The sequence below is a fragment of the Hemitrygon akajei genome, unplaced genomic scaffold (genome assembly GCF_048418815.1).
Source record: "Hemitrygon akajei unplaced genomic scaffold, sHemAka1.3 Scf000081, whole genome shotgun sequence".
NCBI classification, from domain to species: domain Eukaryota; kingdom Metazoa; phylum Chordata; class Chondrichthyes; order Myliobatiformes; family Dasyatidae; genus Hemitrygon; species Hemitrygon akajei.
In genome coordinates, this window is record NW_027331967.1 from 1,350,934 (window position 1) to 1,371,660 (window position 20,727).

The window sequence follows — 20,727 nt, forward strand, 5'->3', positions numbered from 1 at the left end:
ATAACGTTCTTGAAAAGTTGCATTCTGTTCTGCTTAGCATTCTGTACAAAGGATGTTTTGTGCTGGAAGAGAGCAGAGGAGATTCATCATGATTGAGGGGGCTGTGTTCATAAGTCCATAAGGCATAGGAACAGAATTAGGCCATTCAGCCCGTTGAGTCAGCCACCTTTCTATCATGGCTGATCCCAGATCGCACTCAATTCCAGATATCTGACCTCCCGCCATATCCTTTGATACCCTGACCGATCAGGAAACGATCAACTTCCGCCTTGAATATACCCACACACTCGGCCTCCACCGCAGTCTGTGGCAGAGCATTCCACAGATCCAATACACCCTGGGTAATAAAAAAAAATCCTGCTTACCTCTGTTTGAAAAGGTGGCCCCTCAACTTTGTGGTTGTGCCCCACCACAGGAAATACCTTCTCCACATCCACCTTATCCAGTCCTTTCAACACTCAGTAGGTTTCAATGAGATGCCCCCGCATTTTCCTGAGTTCCAGTGAGCACAGGGTCAAAGCTGCCAAGTGCTCCTCATATGTTAACCCCTTCATTCCCAAAATCATCTTTCTGAACTTCCTCTGGACTCTCTCCAATGACAACACATCCTGTCTGAGATGTGGGGCCCAACACTGTTGACAATACTCCAAGTGTGGCCTGACTCGTGTCTTATAAAGCCTCAGCATTATCTCCTTGCTGTTATATTCATGGGGCGAGATTGGACTGTGTTGACCTACAGGGGGATCTTGGAATCCGAGTTCATAACTTCCAGATAGTGGTTCCATTGTCAGGCAGTTATGTTGCAGTTTTATAAATCTCTAGTTTAATCACATCTGGAGAATTGCATTCGAAGACAGGAATAATGTGGAGGTTTTGGATGGTGAGTGGAAGAGGCTTAACAGGATGCTGCCTGGATAAAGTGAGACTGGACAATCTCGGGGAATTTTCTCCGGAGTGGCAGAGGCTGAGGGAGATCTGACAGACGTTTACAGGAACGTGAGAGACACAGACAGAGTGGACAGCCGGGATTTTTTCTCTGAGGAGGAAATGTCCAATGCCAGTGGGCATGCACTTCAGGAGAAAGAGGGAACACACTCTCATTGGTCCTTTTTGCAGTATTGAAGTATTTTGTAATTTCGTGTAATTTTGTCTTTTCTCTGCATAGCTGCTGTTGGAAAAAAACAATTGGAAAAGACAATGATGTTAAAAACCTGACTCAGAATGTTTAAAGGAGATTTGCGTTTCAAGTTTTGTTTTTCATTCCCATAGTGGTGGGTGTCTGGAGTGAATATCGGCTGGTGGTGGAGGCGGATGTGATAGAGGCTATTAGATACCATGTGAATGTGAGGAGGATGGAGGGATGTGTTCCTTGTGTAGGCAGAAGGGATTGGTTTAGTAAGGCATGAAGTGACAATTGGTTCAGAACAAGACAGTGAGCAGAAGGGCCTGTTCAAGGATAAGTACAGCAAGCAGAGCAGGTAAACTGGATAAAGTGATCCCACTCAGAGAACAGATTGTGACGTCAGTGGATATATGTCGTCATCACAGTTCTCTCACCAAAGATACTTCACTGCTGGATAAAATGAAGTTTGTGATGTTTATAACCGATGTGGTGAATTGTACTGATCAGACATCTCATCCTACTGAGGAAATAAAATGATTGTGAAAACTGCAGAAAGGTATCTTGGTGTAACTGGTGTTTTGTGGGAAGCTTTAAATGAAGTTTTGTTGGGTGGGGTATCTGTATCGCAGTCTACTTGTCAACATACACAATAGGATTAAAATATTGCAATGAAATGCGAGAACTCTGATTTATAATGGTCAAGACTTTAAGAAGTTTATTTCTGGTTTTCAGATTCTTCCGATGTTATATCTGTTCAGGAAACCTGTACATTTTAAGTTTCTATTCCTGTGCAGGATTGTATTGTCGTTTGGCTTGACAGGTTAGTTGGTAGAGGGGTGATGTTGCCAGTTTTATAAGGAAAGGGGCAGAGTATAGCGTTGTGAATGGGAATAAAATGTATCATGAACTTGTGCAAAATCTTGATTCAACAGGTATGTGTGTAGCTTCTTGTGTGAAATATTAACTTTTTGAATCGTATTTGGAGGTTTGGCCATCCACTTTCCTCATGGAAAATGGTTGTTGTAACAGTGTCCATTCTAAAACCTGCAGCTCCCCGTCTGATCCTCCTTGTTATAGGCCAATATCATGAACGCCTCATTTATGTAAACTTGTGGGATGTGTGGTAATTGGGAGTTTGCATTATATTTTTGATAAAAGAGTTGATTTCATGTTTTATCAGTCGGGAATTCGGAAAACTTTGGAATCAGTTTTGGGTTTGGAAGATTATATTAGGAAACACAGTTAAATAAAGATCAACACGTACAAACAAGCTGGAGGAACTCAGCAGGTCAGGCAGCGTCCGTGAAAACGAGCAGTCAACGTTTCGGGCCGAGGCCCTTCGTCAGGACTGAAGAAGGAGGGGGCAGGGGCCCTACAAAGAAGGTGGGTGAGGGTGGGAAGGAGAAGGCTGGTAGGTGCCCGGTGAAAAACCAATCAGAGGAAAGATCGAGGGGTGGGGGAGGGGAAGCACGGAGGGGATAGGCAGGAAAGGTGAAGAAGGAATGTAAGGGGAAAGCACTATGGGTAGTAGAAGAAGGCAGAATCATGAGAGAGGTGATAGGCAGCTGGAAGAGGAGGCAGAGTGAAAGTGGGATGGGGGAAGGGAGGGGGAGGTAATTGCCGGAAGTTGGAGAATTTGGTGTTCATGCCGAGGGGCTGGAGACTACCCAGACGGCATATGAGGTGTTGTTCCTCCAATCTGAGAGAGGGAGAGAGGGAGGGAGGGAGAGAGAGGGAGAGAGAGAGAGAGAGAGAGAGAGAGAGAGAGAGAGAGAGAGAGAGAGAGAGAGAGAGAGAGAGAGAGAGAGAGAGAGAGAGAGAGAGAGAGAGAGAGAGAGAGAGAGAGAGAGAGAGAGAGAGAGAGAGAGAGAGAGAGAGAGGAGAGTGGGGATTGAAAGAGGGAGAAGACAGAGTGGGGAGATGAAAAGAGATAAGGAAGAATAGGGAATAGCTGGCCTTCGAAGGGGCTGTAGCGCTATGCGGCGGGATTGCCTGGGAGGATGGTGTGCTGGGCACCTGTATCGACAAGTGCCATCCACCTCTGCGTGTTTCCCATTCCCCAGTGTACTACGACAGGTATATGTGGCCTCAGGTCCCCCGGGCGGGAGAGGGCGAGAGAGCAAATGCGCCGGGGGCCCTGGCCTTCATCCTATGGTGAGGCGCCTCGGTGGCTGAGGTGGGACATTTCCCGTCTCAGGAAATCTCTGAGTTCTGTCCTCAGGCAGTTTCAGGTAAGGGAGGTGCAGAGGGTGGGTTGGTGTGGGCATGGTCTGGCTGGGCGGGGCGGTCTGGCTGGTCTTGTTGTAGCTAGATTTGCCCCTGTAATGCAGAGAACGAAGTGAGATTGGGGAGAAGAAAGACGGGGGAGTAGGGAGAGGAAAGAAGGGGGAGTGGGGATTGAAAGAGGGAGAAGACAGAGTCGGGATACGAAGAGAGATAAGGAAGAATAGGGAATAGGTGAAGAATAAGGAACAGTGTGGTGTGGAAGAGGGATTCCGGAGAAAGGGGAGTACAACAGTGTCACTCCACTCTTCAGGAAGCGAGAGAGGCAGAGGGAAGGAAACTGAAGGCCAGCTGGTCTGACCTCAGTGTTTGGGAAGATGTTGGATTCGATTATTAAGGATGATGTCTCAGGGTTCTTTGGGCAAATGATAAAAAGGGCCGTAGTCAGCATAGTTTCCTGACAAACCTGTTGAAATTCATTGAAGAAACTAACAAGCGGGATAGACAAAGGACAATCAGTTGATGTTGTGTACTTTGAATTTCAGGCCTTTGAAAAGGTGGCAGACATGAGGCTGTTTAACAAGCTACGAGCCCATGATATTACAGAAAGAGTCCAGCACAGATAAAGCAGTGGCTGATTGACAGGAGGCAGAACGTGTGAATAAATGGAGCGTTTTCTGTCTGGCTGAAGATGTCCAATGGCATTCCACAGGGGTCTGTGATGGGACCGATTATTCTCTGCTATATGGCGATGACTTGGATGATGTATTTGATGGCTTTGCTGCAAAATCTGCAGAGGACATGAACAGAGATGGGGGGAAAGGTAGTTCTGAGGACGTAGAGAGGCCACAGAAGGAGCTGGACAGATTAGGATTGGAAACGGCAGATGGAATACAGAGCATTCATTCCATGAGGACTAAAAGGTAAAAGCAAGGACGAAATGCTGGAACATTAAAAAGCTCTGGTGGGGCCTCACTTGTAGTATTTTGAGCAGGTTTGAGCTCCTTGTCTTAGAAAGGATGTGCTGAATCTCCAGGGGGTTCAGAGGAGGTGCACGAAAATGGTTCCAGTATTGAATAGGTTGTCATATCACCATTGATGTCTCTGGGCCAGAATTCAGAAAAATAAGGGGTGAACTCGTTGAAGGAGGAGCCTTGATAGAGTGGATGTGGGCAGGATTTTTCCTGTGATTGGTGGGTCTAAGACCGGAGGAGCCATAACAGAGGGCATCCTGATAGAACGGAAATGAGGAGGAATTTCTTTAGCCAGAGTGGAGAATCTATGGGATTCTTTGCCACAGGCAACGGTGGAGGCCGAGTCTCTCAGTACATTTACTACAGAAGGTCATATATTACTGATTGTTCAGGGTGTGAAAGGATACGAGGAGAAGACAGGAGATTGGGACTGGGACGAAATTGGATCAACAAGGATGATACGGTGATATGTTAAAGCAGAGTCGATGGGCCGAATGTCCTAATCTACTCCTGCACCTCATGGTCTTATGGACTATCTGCATTTTGAACGCTTCTGTCTCTTTGGGATGTGGATAACCTAGGCTTTCTGAATTGCTTCCCAAAATTCCACCCAGTCTTGCTTTGACGTCTCTTCCAATCACTTTTGGCCAGCTCCTCTCTCACGCCTCTGCAGTTTCCAGGGCCTGCTGACATTTTCTACCTGTCATTGGTGCCAATATTTACCAACAAGTCTGGTTGCTCGCCGTCCCCCTTTAGAATGCCAGGGACCTGATCGGAGTCATCCCTGTCCCTGGCACCTGGACACATCTCACCATCCGGGTGACTCTATCGCCACCACAGAACCGCTGGAGGTTGGTTGACAACAGGAGGAACTCTAACCCTGTTACGGCGGAGGGAGGATCGGGTGAGAGTTAATGTTCTGGAAATGGAGGGTTTGCCTCATGGATCAGAGGGAATGAAAGGTTGGAGAGGCTTCAGTTGTTTCCTCTGTAGCGATGGGGGGTGAGGGGAGACCAGAGGCAGACTGAGGCTGAGTAGGGATCTGACAGAAGAGAACCGACATCGTTTGTTCACCAGGTGAATATCTCAATTACCAGAGGATGTGATTTCAAGGTGAGTGTGGAACAGTTCAAAGATGATGTTTACCTGTGTCCCGGTACTCTACTCTGCTCCACAGTCCTCTCTCTCTCCCTTTCTCCCTCTCTCCCCCTTAACTCTCATATCTCTCCGTCTCTCTCTCTCCCCCTTAACACTCATCTCTCCGTCTCTCTCTCTATACATATACAATTCCTCAATTTCTCTATCTCCTCTTTTCCTCATCCGTACTCTTTTACACCCTCCCACTCTTTCCTCCAAACATTCTTCCCTACACAGTCACTAACCTGCATCTTTCCCTTATTGTCTCTTGCTCCGTTTATGCCTAACCTTTCGCTTGCCTCTCGTTTTCTCCCCAATTCCCCCTTTCCTGTAGCTTGCTGTCTCCGCCACCCACCCGTCCAGACCAGCACCCCTCCCCCACCCCGCACTGTGATGACGGTTTTACACACTCAGTGGATTACAGATGTTGTATAATTTCTCGTCGGTTGGAAAGATTCAATGTTCTCTCAGAAGATAAAGGCTTGTGGTTTCCCGGAGAGACCTGTTTGTTTCCGTTTAGTGTGCTGCAGAATAGGCGGCGGAGGGGTGTGGAGAAGGGGGGAGAGAGAGGGCAAGTGAGGACGTAAGAGAGGGGGAAGAAGGGAAAAGAGAGGGGTAGAGAAAAGGGAAAGTGAGAGAGGGAGAGAGACAGAGAGAGAAAGAGAGAGAGAGAGAGTGACAGGCAGAGAGAATGAGAGAGGGGGAGAGAGAAGAGGAGAGGGGAAATGAGTGTAAATTGGGACATTTGCTTTCAACGAATCAAGGTACAGTGATAACCTTTGATTCGCATCCCGTCAATAAAGATCAATTCATCACCTCGGGACTGGGAGTGCGGGGTCGCGAAATGTAGGGGGACAATTAATTAAAGGAACGAATCATACAGACCAATTAATCACATCTCCATTAGGGAGATTGTGAAGTTAGTGGTCCATCTCTCAGGAAGTCAGAATGTTCGACGTGTGTGGGGTCTTTGATAATGTGGACTGTTTTATTGAGGCAGAGAGATGTGTAAACAGTGTCCACAGTTTCCATGATGTACTGAACTTGTTCACAGCTCTCTGCAGTGTTTCCGGTGGGGGCCAGTGCTGTTGCCGTGACAACACGACTAGTTTCCGCACAGGATGTGTTCTGTAAAAACAGTTGATGGTCGTCCAGGAGGCGCCGATTTTCTTCAGCCTCTGGAAAAAGCAGAGAGGCCGCTGAGCTTTCTTGGCGATAGTGTCCTTGTGGCTGGACAAGGACAGGCTGTCAGTGGTGTTCACTCTCAGGAGATTGGGGCTCTCAACCCCCTTATCCTCTGCCGTTGATGTAAACAGGATTGTCTGCATCGCCCCGGCTGACTTCCTGTTGTCAGTAACCAGCTCTATTGTGTTGGTGAAATGGAGGGGGTGGGGAGTGTTGATACCAGGTCACAAAGCTCTCCAGCTCCGACCGGACACGCGGGTGGAGAAGGTTTACAGGAGTAAATTCCAACCGTGTGCAAACAGCACTGGCTCTGTGAACACGGGTGGAACTGTCCAGACGGACTGAAGGGTCTATTTACGCGCTTTCCCCCGAATCTCATCCTTCTCTCTCACCTTCCTCTCTCTAGTCTCTCTCTGCTTCTCCTCTCACATCCCAAACTCTACTATCCCTCCCCCTCACTCCTCCATTACTCCCCACTCCCTCCGCCTTACACCACTCTCACACTGACCCCTCACCCTCTGCTTACTCCCTACCTTCCTGAATCCTGCATCACTCATATGAAACATATTCCTCCCGCGCCCTCCTCATCCAGCCGAAAGGCTTTATCTGCTGTCGCTTCCGCAGGACACGGATTTACTCAACTTCCGGTGACTCTGATTCACTGTCAAACCCTCAGCGGAGAGGAAGGGAGAGGGCGAGGGAAAGTATCAGGCCATTGGGAAGAGGGTGAAACAAATTTGGGGGAATTGGGTAGGGGGCGAGAGAGGAGGGAGACAAAGGGATGAGGATATGCGGGGAGAAGTGAGTGTGTAGAAGGAGGAGAGATAGAACGGGTAAAGAGCTCGGGGGAAGTTGAGAAGCAGGAGATACTGGGAAGATGGAGAAACAGGACTAAATGGAACCAGACAGGAGAGGAATTTCATCCTCACCCTCTCCATATCCCTCTCCCTATACGTATCCCTCTCTCACTCCCCCTCTCTCTCTCTCCTTCTCACGCTTTCCCTCTCTCTCCCTCTCCCTCTCTCTCCCCTCAGTTCTCTCTGTCTCCCTCTCTCTCTATCACACTCTGCCTCTCTCTCACTTCCTATGTCTGCCCTCCCTCTCCCTGTCTCCTTCTCTCTCACTCTCTCCTTACGCTCTCTCTGTCTCCATCTCTCCCTCTCTCTCACTCCCCTCACTCTTTCTGTCTGTCTCTCACTCCATTCCTCTCTCTCCCTCTCTCTCTGTCTCTCTCTTTCTGTCTCTCTTTCTCTCCCTCTCCCTCCCCTCTCTCTCTATGACACTTTCTGCCTCTTTCTCACTCACTCTCTCTCTCTCTTCCCCTCTCTGTCTGTATCCCTCTCTCTCACTCTCTCAACCTCTCACTCCCTCTGTCTCTGTCTCCCTCTCTCACTCTCTCTCCCCACTCTCTCTCTGGTTCTCTCCCTCTCTGTCTCCCTCTCTTTCTTTTTGTCTCTGTCTCTCTCTGTTCCACTCCCTCTCTCCCTCTGTCTCTCTCTTTCTGCCTCTCTCTCCTTCTCTCTCTCTCTCCTCCTCAGTTCTCTCTCTCTCCCTCTCTGACTCTCCCTCTCGCTTTCCTCCTCTCTCTCTGTCTCTGTCTCTCTCTCCGTTTCTCTCTCTCCTTCTCTCTCTGTCTCTCTCTTTCTGTCTCTCACTCTCTCTCTCCCCCTCAGTTCTTTCTGTCTCCCTCTCCCTCTCACTCTCTCAACTTCTCACTCCCTCTCCCTCTGTCTCTGTCTCCCTCTCTCACTCTCTCTCCCCACTCTCTCTCTGGTTCTCTCCCTCTCTGTCTCCCTCTCTTTCTCTGTCTCTGTCTCTCACTCTCTGTTCCACTCCCTCTCTCCCTCTGTCTCTCTCTTTCTGCCTCTCTCTCCTTCTCTCTCTCTCTCTCCTCCTCAGTTCTCTCTCTCTCCCTCTCTGACTCTCCCTCTCTCTTTCCTCCTCTCTGTCTCTGTCTCTCTCTCCGTTCCTCTCTCTCCTTCTCTCTCTGTCTCTCACTCTCTCTCTCCCCCTCAGTTCTTTCTGTCTCCCTCTCCCTCTCACTCTCTCTCAATGTCTTACTTCCTCTCCCTCTGTCTCTGTCTCCCTCTCTTTCTCTCCATCTCTGTCTCTCTCTCTCACTCTCTGTTCCTCTCTCTCGCTCTCCCTTTCTCTGTCTCTCTCTTTTGTCTCTCCCTCTCTTTCTCTCACTCTCTCCCCACCCTCTCTCTCTGTCTCTCTCCGTCTCCCTCTCTCTCTCTCCATCTGTCCCTCTCTCTCTGTCTCTCTCTTTCTGTCTCTCACTCTCTCTTCCCCTCTCTCCCCCTCTCAGTTCTCTCTGTCTCCCTCTGCCTCTCACTCTCTCCCTCTCTCTCTATCACTCTCTCTGCCTATCACTCTCTCTTCCCTACTCTGTCTGTCTCCCTCTCCCTCTCACTCTCTTTCACTCTCAATCCCTCTCCCTCTGTCTTCCTCTGTCTCTCCCGCTCCCTCTCTCTCTGTCCCTCTCTCTCACTCTCTCCCCACCCTCTCTCTCTCCCTCTCTCTCCCTCTCCCCCTCAGTTCTGTCTGTCTCCCTCTCTCTCTATCACTCTCTGCCTCTCTCTCACTTCCTCTGTCTCCCCTCCCTCTCCCTGTCTCCTTCTCTCTCACTCTCTCCTCACTCTCTCTGTCTCCCTCACTCACTCTGTCTCTGTCTCTCACTCTCTGTTCCACTCCCTCTCTCCCTCTGTCTCTCTCTTTCTGCCTCTTTCTGCCTCTCTGTCTCTGTCTCTCCTCCTCAGTTCTCTCTCTCTCTCACTCTCTGACTCCCTCTCTTTCCTCCTCTCTCTGTCTCTGTCTCTCTCTCCGTTCCTCTCTCTCCCTCTCTCTCTGTCTCTCTCTTTCTGTCTCTCCCTCTCGTTCTCTCACTCTCTCCCCACCCTCTCTCTTTCTCTCCCCATCTGTCCCTCTCTCTCGCTCTCTCTCTCTTTCTGTCTCTCACTCTCTCTTCCCTCTTTCTCTCCCCCCTCAGTTCTTTCTGTCTCCCTCTCCCTCTCACTCTCTCTCAATGTCTTACTTCCTCTCCCTCTGTCTGTCTCCCTCTCTTTCTCTCCCTCTCTGTCTCTCTCTGACTCTCTGTTCCTCTCTCTCCCTCTCTCTGTCTCTCTCTCTCTCTGTCTCTCCCTCTCTCTCACTCTCTCCCCGCTCTCTCTCTCTGTCTCTCTCCGTCTCCCTCTCTCTCTCTCCATCTGTCCCTCTCTCTCTGTCTCTCTCACTCTCTGTTCCTCTCTCTCCCTCTCTGTTCCTTTCTCCCCCTCTCTCTGTCTCTCCCTCTCTTTCTCTCACTCTCTCCCCACCCTCTCTCTGTCTCTCCGTCTCCCTCTCTCTCTCTCCATCTGTCCCTCTCTCTCTCCGCCTCTCTCTCTCTCTCTCTCACTCTTCCGTTCCTCTCTCTCCCTCTCTGTTCCTTTCTCCCCCTCTCTCTGTCTCTCCCTCTCTTTCTCTCACTCTCTCCCCACCCTCTCTCTGTCTCTCCGTCTCCCTCTCTCTCTCTCCATCTGTCCCTCTCTCTCTCCGCCTCTCTCTCTCTCTCTCTCACTCTTCCGTTCCTCTCTCCCTCTCTCTGTTCCTCTCTCTCCCTTTCTCTGTCTCTCTCTTTCTGTCTCTCACTCTCTCTTCCCCTCTTTCTCTCCCCCTCTCAGTTCTCTCTGTCTCCCTCTGCCTCTCACTCTCTCTCTCTCTCTCTCTATCACTCTCTCTGCCTATCACTCTCTCTTCCCTTCTCTGTCTGTCTCCCTCTCCCTCTCACTCTCTTTCAATCTCTCACTCCCTCTCCCTCTGTCTTCCTCTGTCTCTCCCGCTCCCTCTCTCTCTCTCTCCCCACCCTTTCTCTCTCCCTCTCTCCCTCTCCCTCTCTCTCCCCCTCAGTTCTCTCTGTCTCCCTCTCTCTCTATCACTCTCTGCCTCTCTCTCTGTCTCCCCTCCCTCTCCCTGTCTCCTTCTCTCTCACTCTCTCCTCACTCTCTCTGTCTCCCTCGCTCTGTCTCTCTCTCCATCTCTCTCTCCCCTCTCTCTCTCTGTCTCTCTCACTCTGTTTCTCTCCCTCTCTGTCTGTCTCTCTCTTTCTGTCTCTCTCCCTCTCCCTCCCGTCTCTCTCTATGACTCTTTCTGCCTCTTTCTCACTCACTCTCTCTCTTCCCTCTGTCTGTTTCCCTCTCTCTCACTCTCTCAATCTCTCACTCCCTCTCTGTCTCTCTCTCTCTCTCTGTGTCTCCCTCTCTTTCTCTCTGTCTCTGTCTCTCACTCTCTGTTCCACTCCCTCTCTCCCACTGTCTCTCTCTTTCTGCCTCTCTCTGTCTCTGTCTCTCTCTCCTCCTCAGTTCTCTCTCTCCCTCTCTGACTCTCCCTCTCTTTCCACCTATCTCTCTCTCTGTCTGTCTCTCTCTCCGTTCCTCTCTCTCCCTCTCTCTCTGTCTCTGTCTTTCTGTCTCTCACTCTCTCTCTCCCCCTCAGTTCTTTCTGTCTCCCTCTCCCTCTCACTCTCTCTCAATGTCTTACTTCCTTTCCCTCTGTCTCTGTCTCCCTCTCTTTCTCCCCGTCTCTGTCTCTCTCTGACTCTCTGTTCCTCTCTCTCCCTCTCTCTGTCTCTCTCTTTCTGTCTCTCTCTCTGTCTCTCCCTCTCTCTCACTCTCTCCCCGCTCTCTCTCTGTCTCTCTCCGTCTCCCTCTCTCTCTCTCCATCTGTCCCTCTCTCTCTGTCTCTCTCACTCTCTGTTCCTCTCTCTCCCTCTCTGTTCCTTTCTCCCCCTCTCTCTGTCTCTCCCTCTCTTTCTCTCACTCTCTCCCCACCCTCTCTCTCTGTCTCTCACCATCTGTCCCCCTCTCTCTCTCTGTCTCTCTCTTTCTGTCTCTCACTCTCTCTTCCCCTCTCTCTCTCCCCCTCTCAGTTCTCTCTGTCTCCCTCTGCCTCTCCCTCTCTCTCTATCACTCTCTCTGCCTATCACTCTCTCTTCCCCTCTCTGTCTGTCTCCCTCTCACTCTTTCAATCTCTCACTCCCTCTCCCTCTGTCTCCCTCTCTCTTTCTCTCACTCTCTCCCTCTCTTTCTCTCACTCTCTCCCCACCCTCACTCTCTCTGTCTTTCTGTTTCCCTCTCTACTTCTCTCTCTCCCCCTCTCTGTCTCTCCCTCTGTTCCTCTCTCCCTCTCTCTCTCTCTGTCTCTCCCTCTCTCACACTTTCCCCACCATCTCTCTCTCTGCCTGTCTCTGACTCTCTCCCAGTCTCTCTCCCTCTCTCTCACTCTCTGTTCCTCTCTCCCTCTCTCTCTGTCTCTCTCTCTCTCAGTCTCTCTCCCACCCGCTCTCTCTCCCCACCCTCTCCCTGTGTCTCTCTCCCTCTTTCTGTCTCTCTCCCTCTCTCTGTTCCTCTTTCTCTGCCTGTCTCCCTGTCTCTCTCCCTCTCTCTCTCTTGCTCTCCCTCTCTCTGTCTCTCTCCCTCCCTGTTCCACTCTCTCTCGCTCGCTCTCTGTCTCTCAATCTCTGTTCCGCTCTCTCTCTTCCTCTCTCCCTCTCTCTCAGTCTCTCTCCCTCTCTCTCTGTCTTTCTCTCACTCCCTGTTCCTCTCTCTCTCGCTCTCTCTCTCTCTGTCTCTCTCTCACTCTCTGTTCCTCTCTCTCTCTTCCTCTCTCCCTCTCTCTGTCTCTCTTTCTCGATCTTTCTCTATCTCTCCCCACCCTCACTCCCTCTCTCTGTCTATCTGTCTCTCTCTCTCTGTCTCCCACTTTCCTGCTGTCTCTCTCTGTCTGTCTGTCTGTCTCCCTCCCTCGCTCTGTCTCCCTTTCTCTCTGGCTCTCTCCCTCTCTGACTCTCCCTCTCTCCCCACCCTCTTATTCTGTATGTCTGTCTTTCTCTGTCTCTCTCCCTCTCTCTCTGTTCCTCTCTGCCTGTCTCTGTCTCTCTCCCTCTCTCTCTGTCTCTCTCTCTCTCTCCATTTCTCTCTGTCTGTCTCTCCATCTCTCTGTCTGTCTCTCTCTCCGCTCCTCTCTCTGTCTCCCTCTCTTTCTCTCTGTCTCTCTCCCTCTCACTCTCTGTTCCTCTCTCCCTCTGTCTATCTGTCTCTTTCTGTCTCTCTCTCGCTCTCTGTCTCTCTCCCTCTCTTTCTCCCTCTCTCCATCTCTCTATCTCCCTCTGTCTCTTGCTCTCCCTCTCTCTGTCTCTCTCTCCATCTCTTCCTCTCTCCCTCTGTCTCTGTCTCTTGCTCTCCCTCTGTCTCTCTCTCCATCTCTTCCTCCCTGTCTCTATCTCTGTCTCTTGCTCTCCCTCTCTCTGTCTCTCTCTCTCTCATTTCCTCTGTCTCCCCTCCCTCTCCCTCTCTCCTTCTCTCTCACTCTCTCCTCACGTTCTCTGTCTCCCTCGCTCTGTCTCTCTCTCTCCATCTCTCCCTCTCTCTCTCCCCTCTCCCTCTGTCTGTCTCTCACTCTGTTCCTCTCTATCCCTCTCTCTGTTCCTCTCGCTCCCTTTCTCTGTCTCTCCCTCTCTTTCTCTCACTCTCTTCCCACCCTCTCTCTCTCCATCTCTCTCTTTCTGTCTCTCACTCTCCCCTTCTCTCTCACCCTCTCAGTTTTCTGTCTCCCTCTGCCTTTCACTCTCACTCCCTCTCTCTATCACTCTCTCTTCCCTTCTCTGTCTGTCTCCCTCTCCCTCTCACTCTCTTTCAATCTCTCACTCCCTCTCCCTCTGTCTTCCTCTGTCTCTCCCGCTCCCTCTCTCTCTGTCTCCCTCTCTCTCACTCTCTCCCCACCCTCCCTCTCTCCCTCTCTCTCTATCACTCTCTGCCTCTCTCTCATTTCCTCTGTCTCCCCTCCCTCTCCCTCTCTCCTTCTCTCTCACTCTCTCCTCACGTTCTCTGTCTCCCTCGCTCTGTCTCTCTCTCTCCATCTCTCCCTCTCTCTCTCCCCTCTCCCTCTGTCTGTCTCTCACTCTGTTCCTCTCTATCCCTCTCTCTGTTCCTCTCGCTCCCTTTCTCTGTCTCTCCCTCTCTTTCTCTCACTCTCTTCCCACCCTCTCTCTCTCCATCTGTCCCTCTCTCTCGCTCTCTCTCTCTGTCTCTCTCTTTCTGTCTCTCACTCTCTCTTCCCCTCTTTCCCCCTCTCAGTTCTCTCTGTCTCCCTCTGCCTCTCACTCTCTCTCCCTCTCTCTATCACTCTCTCTTCCCTTCTCTGTCTGTCTCCCTCTCCCTCTCACTCTCTTTCAATCTCACTCCCTCTCCCTCTGTCTCTCCCGCTCCCTCTCTCTCTCTCCCCACCCTCTCTCTCCCTCTCTCACTCCCTCTCCCTCTCTCTCCCCTTCAGTTCTCTCTGTCTCCCTCTCTCTCTATCACTCTGCCTCTCTCTCACTTCCTCTGTCTCCCCCTCTCCCTGTCTCCTTCTCTCTCACTCTCTCCTCACTCTCTCTGTCTCCCTCGCTCTCTCTCTCTCCCCCCTCTCTCTGTCTCGCTCACTCTGTTCCTCTCTCTCCCTCTCTGTCTGTCTCTCTCTTTCTGTCTCTCTCCCTCTCCCTCCCCTCTCTCTCTATGACTCTTTCTGCCTCTTTCTCACTCACTCTCTCTCTTCCCTCTCTGTCTCCCTCTCTCTCTCACTCTCTCTCCGCACTCTCTCTCTGTCTCTCTCCCTCTCTCTGTCTGTTTCCCTCTCTCTCACTCTCTCAATCTCTCACTCCCTCCCTCTGTCTCTGTCTCCCTCTCTCTCTCACTCTCTCTCCGCACTCTCTCTCTGTCTCTCTCCCTCTCTTTCTGTCTGTCTCTGTCTCTCACTCTCTGTTCCCCTCCCTCTCTCCCTCTGTCTCTCTTTCTGCCTCTCTCTGTCTCTCACTCTCTCTCCCCAGTTCTTTCTGTCTCCCTCTTCCTCTCACTCTCTCTCAATGTCTTACTTCCTTTCCCTCTGTCTCTGTCTCCCTCTCTTTCTCTCCGTCTCTGTCTCTCTCTCACACTCTGTTCCTCTCTCTCCCTCTCTCTGTCTCTCTCTTTCTGTCTCTCTGTCTCTCCCTCTCTTTCTCTCACTCTCTCCCCACCCTCTCTCTCTCTCCATCTGTCCCTCTCTCTCTCCGCCTCTCTCTGTCTCTGTCACTCTCCGTTCCTCTCTCCCTCTCTCTGTTCCTCTCTCTCCCTCTCTGTCTCTCTCTGTCTCTCCCTCTCACTCTCCCTCAGTCTCTCTCTTTCTGTCTCTCACTCTCCGTTCCTCTCTCTCCCTCTCTCTGTTCCTCTCTCCCTCTCTCTGTCTCCCTCTCTCTCTCTCTCAATCTGTCCCTCTCTCTCCCTCAATGTCTCTCTTTCTGTCTCTCACTCTCACTTCCCCTCTCTCTCTCGTCCCCTCTCAGTTCTCTCTGTCTCCCACTGCCTCCCTCTCTCTCTATCACTCTCTCTGCCTATCACTCACTCTTCCCCTCTCTGTCGGTCTCCCTCTCCCTCTCACTCTCTTTCAATCTCTCACTCCCTCTCCCTCTGTCTTCCTCTGTCTCTCCTGCTCCCTCTCTCTCTGTCTCCCTCTCTCTTTCTCTCACTCTCTCCCTCTCTCTCACTCTCTCCCCATTACTCTCTCTGTCTGTTTCCCTCTCTCCTTCTCTCTCTCCCCCTCCCTGTCTCTCCCTCTGTTCCTCTCCCCCTCTCTCTCTCCCCCTCTCTCACACTTTCCCCACCATCTCTCTCTCTCTCTGCCTGTCTCTGACTCTCTCCTCAGTCTCTCTCCCTCTCTCTCTCTCTCTCACTCTCTGTTCCTCTCTCCCTCTCTCCCTGTCTCTCCCTCTCTGTCTGTCTCTCTCCCACTCCCTCTCTCTCTCCCCACCCTCTCTCTCTCTGTCTCTCTCTCCCTCTCTCTGTTCCTCTCTCTCTGCCTGTCTCCCTGTCTCTCTCCCTCTCTCTCTCTTGCTCTCCCTCTCTGTCTCTCTCCCTCCCTGTTCCACTCTCTCTCGCTCTCTCTCTGTCTCTCTTCCTCTCTCCCTCTCTCTCAGTCTCTCTCCCTCTCTCTGTCTTTCTCTCACTCCCTGTTCCTCTCTCTCTCGCTCTCTCTCTGTCTCTCTCTCACTCTCTGTTCCTCTCTCTCTCTTCCTCTCTCCCTCTCTCTCGATCATTCTCTATCTCTCCCCACCCTCACTCTCTCTCTCTCTCTCTCTGTCTATCTGTCTCTCTCTCTCCCTCTCTGTCTCTCCCTCTTTTTCTCTCACTCTCTCCCCACCTTCTCTCTCTGTCTGTCTGTCTCTCTGTCTCCCTCCCTCGCTCTGTCTCCCTTTCTCTCTGGCCCTCTCCTTCTCTGACTCTCCCTCTCCCCACCCTCTTTGTCTGTCTGTCTTTCTCTGTCTATCTCCCTCTCTCTGTTCCTCTCTCTCTGTTCCTCTCTGCCTGCCTCTCTGTCTCTCTCTCTCCATCTCTCTCACTCTGTCTGTCTCTCTCTCCATCTCTCGCTCTCTGTCTCTGTCTCCGCCCCTCTCTCTGTCTCCCTCTCTTTCTCTCTGTCTCTGTCTCTCTCTTTCTGCCTCTCTCTGTCTCTCACTCTCTCTCCCCAGTTCTTTCTGTCTCCCTCTTCCTCTCACTCTCTCTCAATGTCTTACTTCCTTTCCCTCTGTCTCTGTCTCCCTCTCTTTCTCTCCGTCTCTGTCTCTCTCTCACACTCTGTTCCTCTCTCTCCCTCTCTCTGTCTCTCTCTTTCTGTCTCTCTGTCTCTCCCTCTCTTTCTCTCACTCTCTCCCCACCCTCTCTCTCTCTCCATCTGTCCCTCTCTCTCTCCGCCTCTCTCTGTCTCTGTCACTCTCCGTTCCTCTCTCCCTCTCTCTGTTCCTCTCTCTCCCTCTCTGTCTCTCTCTGTCTCTCCCTCTCACTCTCCCTCAGTCTCTCTCTTTCTGTCTCTCACTCTCCGTTCCTCTCTCTCCCTCTCTCTGTTCCTCTCTCCCTCTCTCTGTCTCCCTCTCTCTCTCTCTCAATCTGTCCCTCTCTCTCCCTCAATGTCTCTCTTTCTGTCTCTCACTCTCACTTCCCCTCTCTCTCTCGTCCCCTCTCAGTTCTCTCTGTCTCCCACTGCCTCCCTCTCTCTCTATCACTCTCTCTGCCTATCACTCACTCTTCCCCTCTCTGTCGGTCTCCCTCTCCCTCTCACTCTCTTTCAATCTCTCACTCCCTCTCCCTCTGTCTTCCTCTGTCTCTCCTGCTCCCTCTCTCTCTGTCTCCCTCTCTCTTTCTCTCACTCTCTCCCTCTCTCTCACTCTCTCCCCATCACTCTCTCTGTCTGTTTCCCTCTCTCCTTCTCTCTCTCCCCCTCCCTGTCTCTCCCTCTGTTCCTCTCCCCCTCTCTCTCTCCCTCTCTCACACTTTCCCCACCATCTCTCTCTCTCTCTGCCTGTCTCTGACTCTCTCCTCAGTCTCTCTCCCTCTCTCTCTCTCTCTCACTCTCTGTTCCTCTCTCCCTCTCTCCCTGTCTCTCCCTCTCTGTCTGTCTCTCTCCCACTCCCTCTCTCTCTCCCCACCCTCTCTCTCTCTGTCTCTCTCTCCCTCTCTCTGTTCCTCTCTCTCTGCCTGTCTCCCTGTCTCTCTCCCTCTCTCTCTCTTGCTCTCCCTCTCTGTCTCTCTCCCTCCCTGTTCCACTCTCTCTCGCTCTCTCTCTGTCTCTCTTCCTCTCTCCCTCTCTCTCAGTCTCTCTCCCTCTCTCTGTCTTTCTCTCACTCCCTGTTCCTCTCTCTCTCGCTCTCTCTCTGTCTCTCTCTCACTCTCTGTTCCTCTCTCTCTCTTCCTCTCTCCCTCTCTCTCGATCATTCTCTATCTCTCCCCACCCTCACTCTCTCTCTCTCTCTCTCTGTCTGTCTCTCTCTCTCCCTCTCTGTCTCTCCCTCTTTTTCTCTCACTCTCTCCCCACCTTCTCTCTCTGTCTGTCTGTCTCTCTGTCTCCCTCCCTCGCTCTGTCTCCCTTTCTCTCTGGCCCTCTCCTTCTCTGACTCTCCCTCTCCCCACCCTCTTTGTCTGTCTGTCTTTCTCTGTCTATCTCCCTCTCTCTGTTCCTCTCTCTCTGTTCCTCTCTGCCTGCCTCTCTGTCTCTCTCTCTCCATCTCTCTCACTCTGTCTGTCTCTCTCTCCATCTCTCGCTCTCTGTCTCTGTCTCCGCCCCTCTCTCTGTCTCCCTCTCTTTCTCTCTGTCTCTGTCTCTCTCTTTCTGCCTCTCTCTGTCTCTCTCTCTCTCTCCCCAGTTCTTTCTGTCTCCCTCTTCCTCTCACTCTCTCTCTCAATGTCTTACTTCCTTTCCCTCTGTCTCTGTCTCCCTCTCTTTCTCTCCGTCTCTGTCTCTCTCTCACTCTCTGTTCCTCTCTCTCCCTCTCTCTGTCTCTCTCTTTCTGTCTCTCTCTGTCTCTCCCTCTCTTTCTCTCACTCTCTCCCCACTCACTCTCTCTCTCTCTCTGTCTCTCTCCGTCTCCCTCTCTCTCTCCATCTGTCCCTCTCTCTCTCCGCCTCTCTCTCTGTCTCTCTCACTCTCCGTTCCTCTCTCTCCCTCTCTCTGTCTCTCTCTTTCTGTCTCTCTCTGTCTCTCCCTCTCTTCCCACCCTCTCTCTCTGTCTCTCTCCGTCTCCCTCTCTCTCTCTCTCTCTCCATCTGTCCCTCTCTCTCTCCCTCTGTCTCTCTCTCTGTCTCTCACTCTCTCTTCCCCCTCTCTCTCCCCCTCTCAGTTCTCTCTGTCTCCCTCTGCCTCTCCCTCTCTCTCTATCACTCTCTCTGCCTATCACTCACTCTTCCCCTCTCTGTCTGTCTCCCTCTCCCTCTCACTCTCAATCTCTCTCTCTCTCTTTCTCTCACTCTCTCCCCACCCTCACTCTCTCTGTCTGTCTGTTTCCCTCTCTCCTCTCTCTCCCCCTCCGTCTCTCCCTCTGTTCCTCTCCCCCTCTCTCTCTGTCTCTCCCTCTCTCACACTTTCCCCACCATCTCTCTCTCTCTCTGCCTGTCTCTGACTCTCTCCTCAGTCTCTCTCCCTCTCTCTCTGTTCCTCTCCCTCTCTCTCCCCACCCTCTCTCTCTGTGTCTTTCTCTCCCTCTCTCTGTCTGTCTCCCTGTGTCTCTCCCTCTCTCTCTCTTGCTCTCCCTCTCTCTGTCTCTCTCCCTCCCTGTTCCACTCTCTCTTCCTCTCTCTCTGTCTCTCTCTCTCCCGATCATTCTCTATCTCTCCCCACCCTCACTCTCTCTCTGTCTGTCTCTCTCTCTCTGTCTCCCACTTTCTTGCTGTCTCCCTGTCTGTCTGTCTCTCTCCCTCTCTGTCTCTTCCTCTTTTTCTCTCACTCTCTCCCCACCTTCTCTCTCTGTCTCCCTCCCTCGCTCTGTCTCCCTTTCTCTCTGGCCCTCTCCCTCTCTGACTCTCCCTCTCTCCCCACCCTCTTTGTCTGTCTGTCTGTCTTTCTCTGTCTCTCTCCCTCTCTCTCTGTCTCTCTCTCTCCATCTCTCTCTGTCTGTCTCTGTCTCCGCCCCTCTGTCTCCCTCTCTTTCTCTCTGTCTGTCTCTCTCCCTCTCACTCTCTGTTCCTCTCTCCCTCTCTGTCTATCTGTCTCTCTCGCTCTCTGTCTCTCTCCCTCTCTCTCTCTCCATCTCTTCCTCCCTGTCTGTCTCTTGCTCTCCCTCTCTGTCTCTCTCTCTCTCCATCTCTTCCTCTCTCCCTCTGTCTCTGTCTCTTGCTCTCCCTCTCTCTGTCTCTCTCTCCATCTCTTCCTCTCTCTCTGTCTCTCACTCTCAGTTCCTCTCCCTCTCTCTCTTTCTCTGTCTCTCTCTCACTCTCTCTCTCTTTACATATACAATTCCTCAATTTCTCTGTCTCCTCTCTTTTCCTCATCCGTTCTCTTTTGTACCCTCCCACTCTTTCCTCCAAACATTCTTCCCTACACAGTCACTAACCTGCATCTTTCCCTGATTGTCGCTTACTCCGTTTATGCCTAACTTTTCGCTTGCCTCTCGTTTTCTCCCAAATTCCCCCTTTCCTGTAGCTTGCTGTCTCCGCCACCCACCCGTCCAGACCAGCACCCCTCCCCCACCCCGCACTGTGATGACGGTTTTACACACTCAGTGGATTACAGATGCTGTATAATTTCTCGTCGGTTGGAAAGATTCAATGTTCTCTCAGAAGATAAAGGCTTGTGGTTTCCGGGAGAGGCCTGTTTGTTTCCGTTTAGTGTGCTGCAGAATAGGCGGCGGAGGAGTGTGGAGAAGGGGGGAGAGAGAGGGTAAGTGAGGACGTAACAGAGGGGGAAGAAGGGAAAGGAGAGGGGTAGAGAGACGGAGAAGAGAGAGATAGAGAGAAAGAGAGAGAGAGTGACAGGCAGAGAGAATGAGAGGGAGAGAGAAGAGGAGAGGAGAGATGAGCGTAAATTGGGACATTTGCTTTCAATGAATCAAGATACAGTGATAACTTTGATTCGCATCCCGTCCATAAAGATCAATTCATCACCTCGGGACCGGGAGTGCGGGGTCGCGAAATGTAGGGGGACAATTAATTAAAGGAACGAATCATACAGACCAATTAATCACAACTGCATTAGGGAGATTGTGATGTTAGTGGTCCATCTCTCAGGAAGTCAGAATGTTCGACGTGTGTGGGGTCTTTGATAATGTGGACTGTTTTATTGAGGCAGAGAGATGTGTAAACAGTGTCCACAGTTTCCATGATTTACTGAACTTGTTTACAGCTCTCTGCAGTGTTTCCGGTGGTGGCCAGTGCTGTTGCCGTGACAACAGACAATCCTGTGTTTCCGCACAGAATGTGTTCTGTAAAAACAGATGATGGTCGTCCAGGAGGCGCCGATTTTCTTCAGCCTCTGGAAGAAGCAGAGAGGCCGCTGAGCTTTCTTGGCGATAGTGTCCTTGTGTCTGGACAAGGACAGGCTGTTAGTGGTGTTCACTCTCAGGAGATTGGAGCTCTCAACTCCCTTATCCTCTGCCGTTGATGTAAACAGGAATGTCTGCATCGCCCCGGCTGACTTCCTGTTGTCAGTAACCAGCTCTATTGTGTTGGTGAAATGGAGGGGGTGGGGAGTGTTGATACCAGGTCACAAAGCTCTCCAGCTCCGACCCGACACGCGGGTGGAGAAGGTTTACAGGAGTAAATTCCAACCGTGTGC

The 20,727-nt window shown here is 51.4% G+C and overlaps 1 protein-coding gene across 1 annotated transcript in view; it reads left to right on the top strand.

Moving 5' to 3' along the window:
- The first annotated feature begins 3,100 nt into the window (after window positions 1–3,100).
- Window positions 3,101–20,727, top strand: part of LOC140722606 (zinc-binding protein A33-like) — a 57,549-nt gene continuing 39,922 nt past the window's right edge. Inside the window, exon 1 of the mRNA XM_073037313.1 lies at window positions 3,101–3,277. Coding sequence (XP_072893414.1) covers window positions 3,101–3,277 — 177 coding nt within the window. The remainder of the gene's footprint in view (window positions 3,278–20,727) is intronic.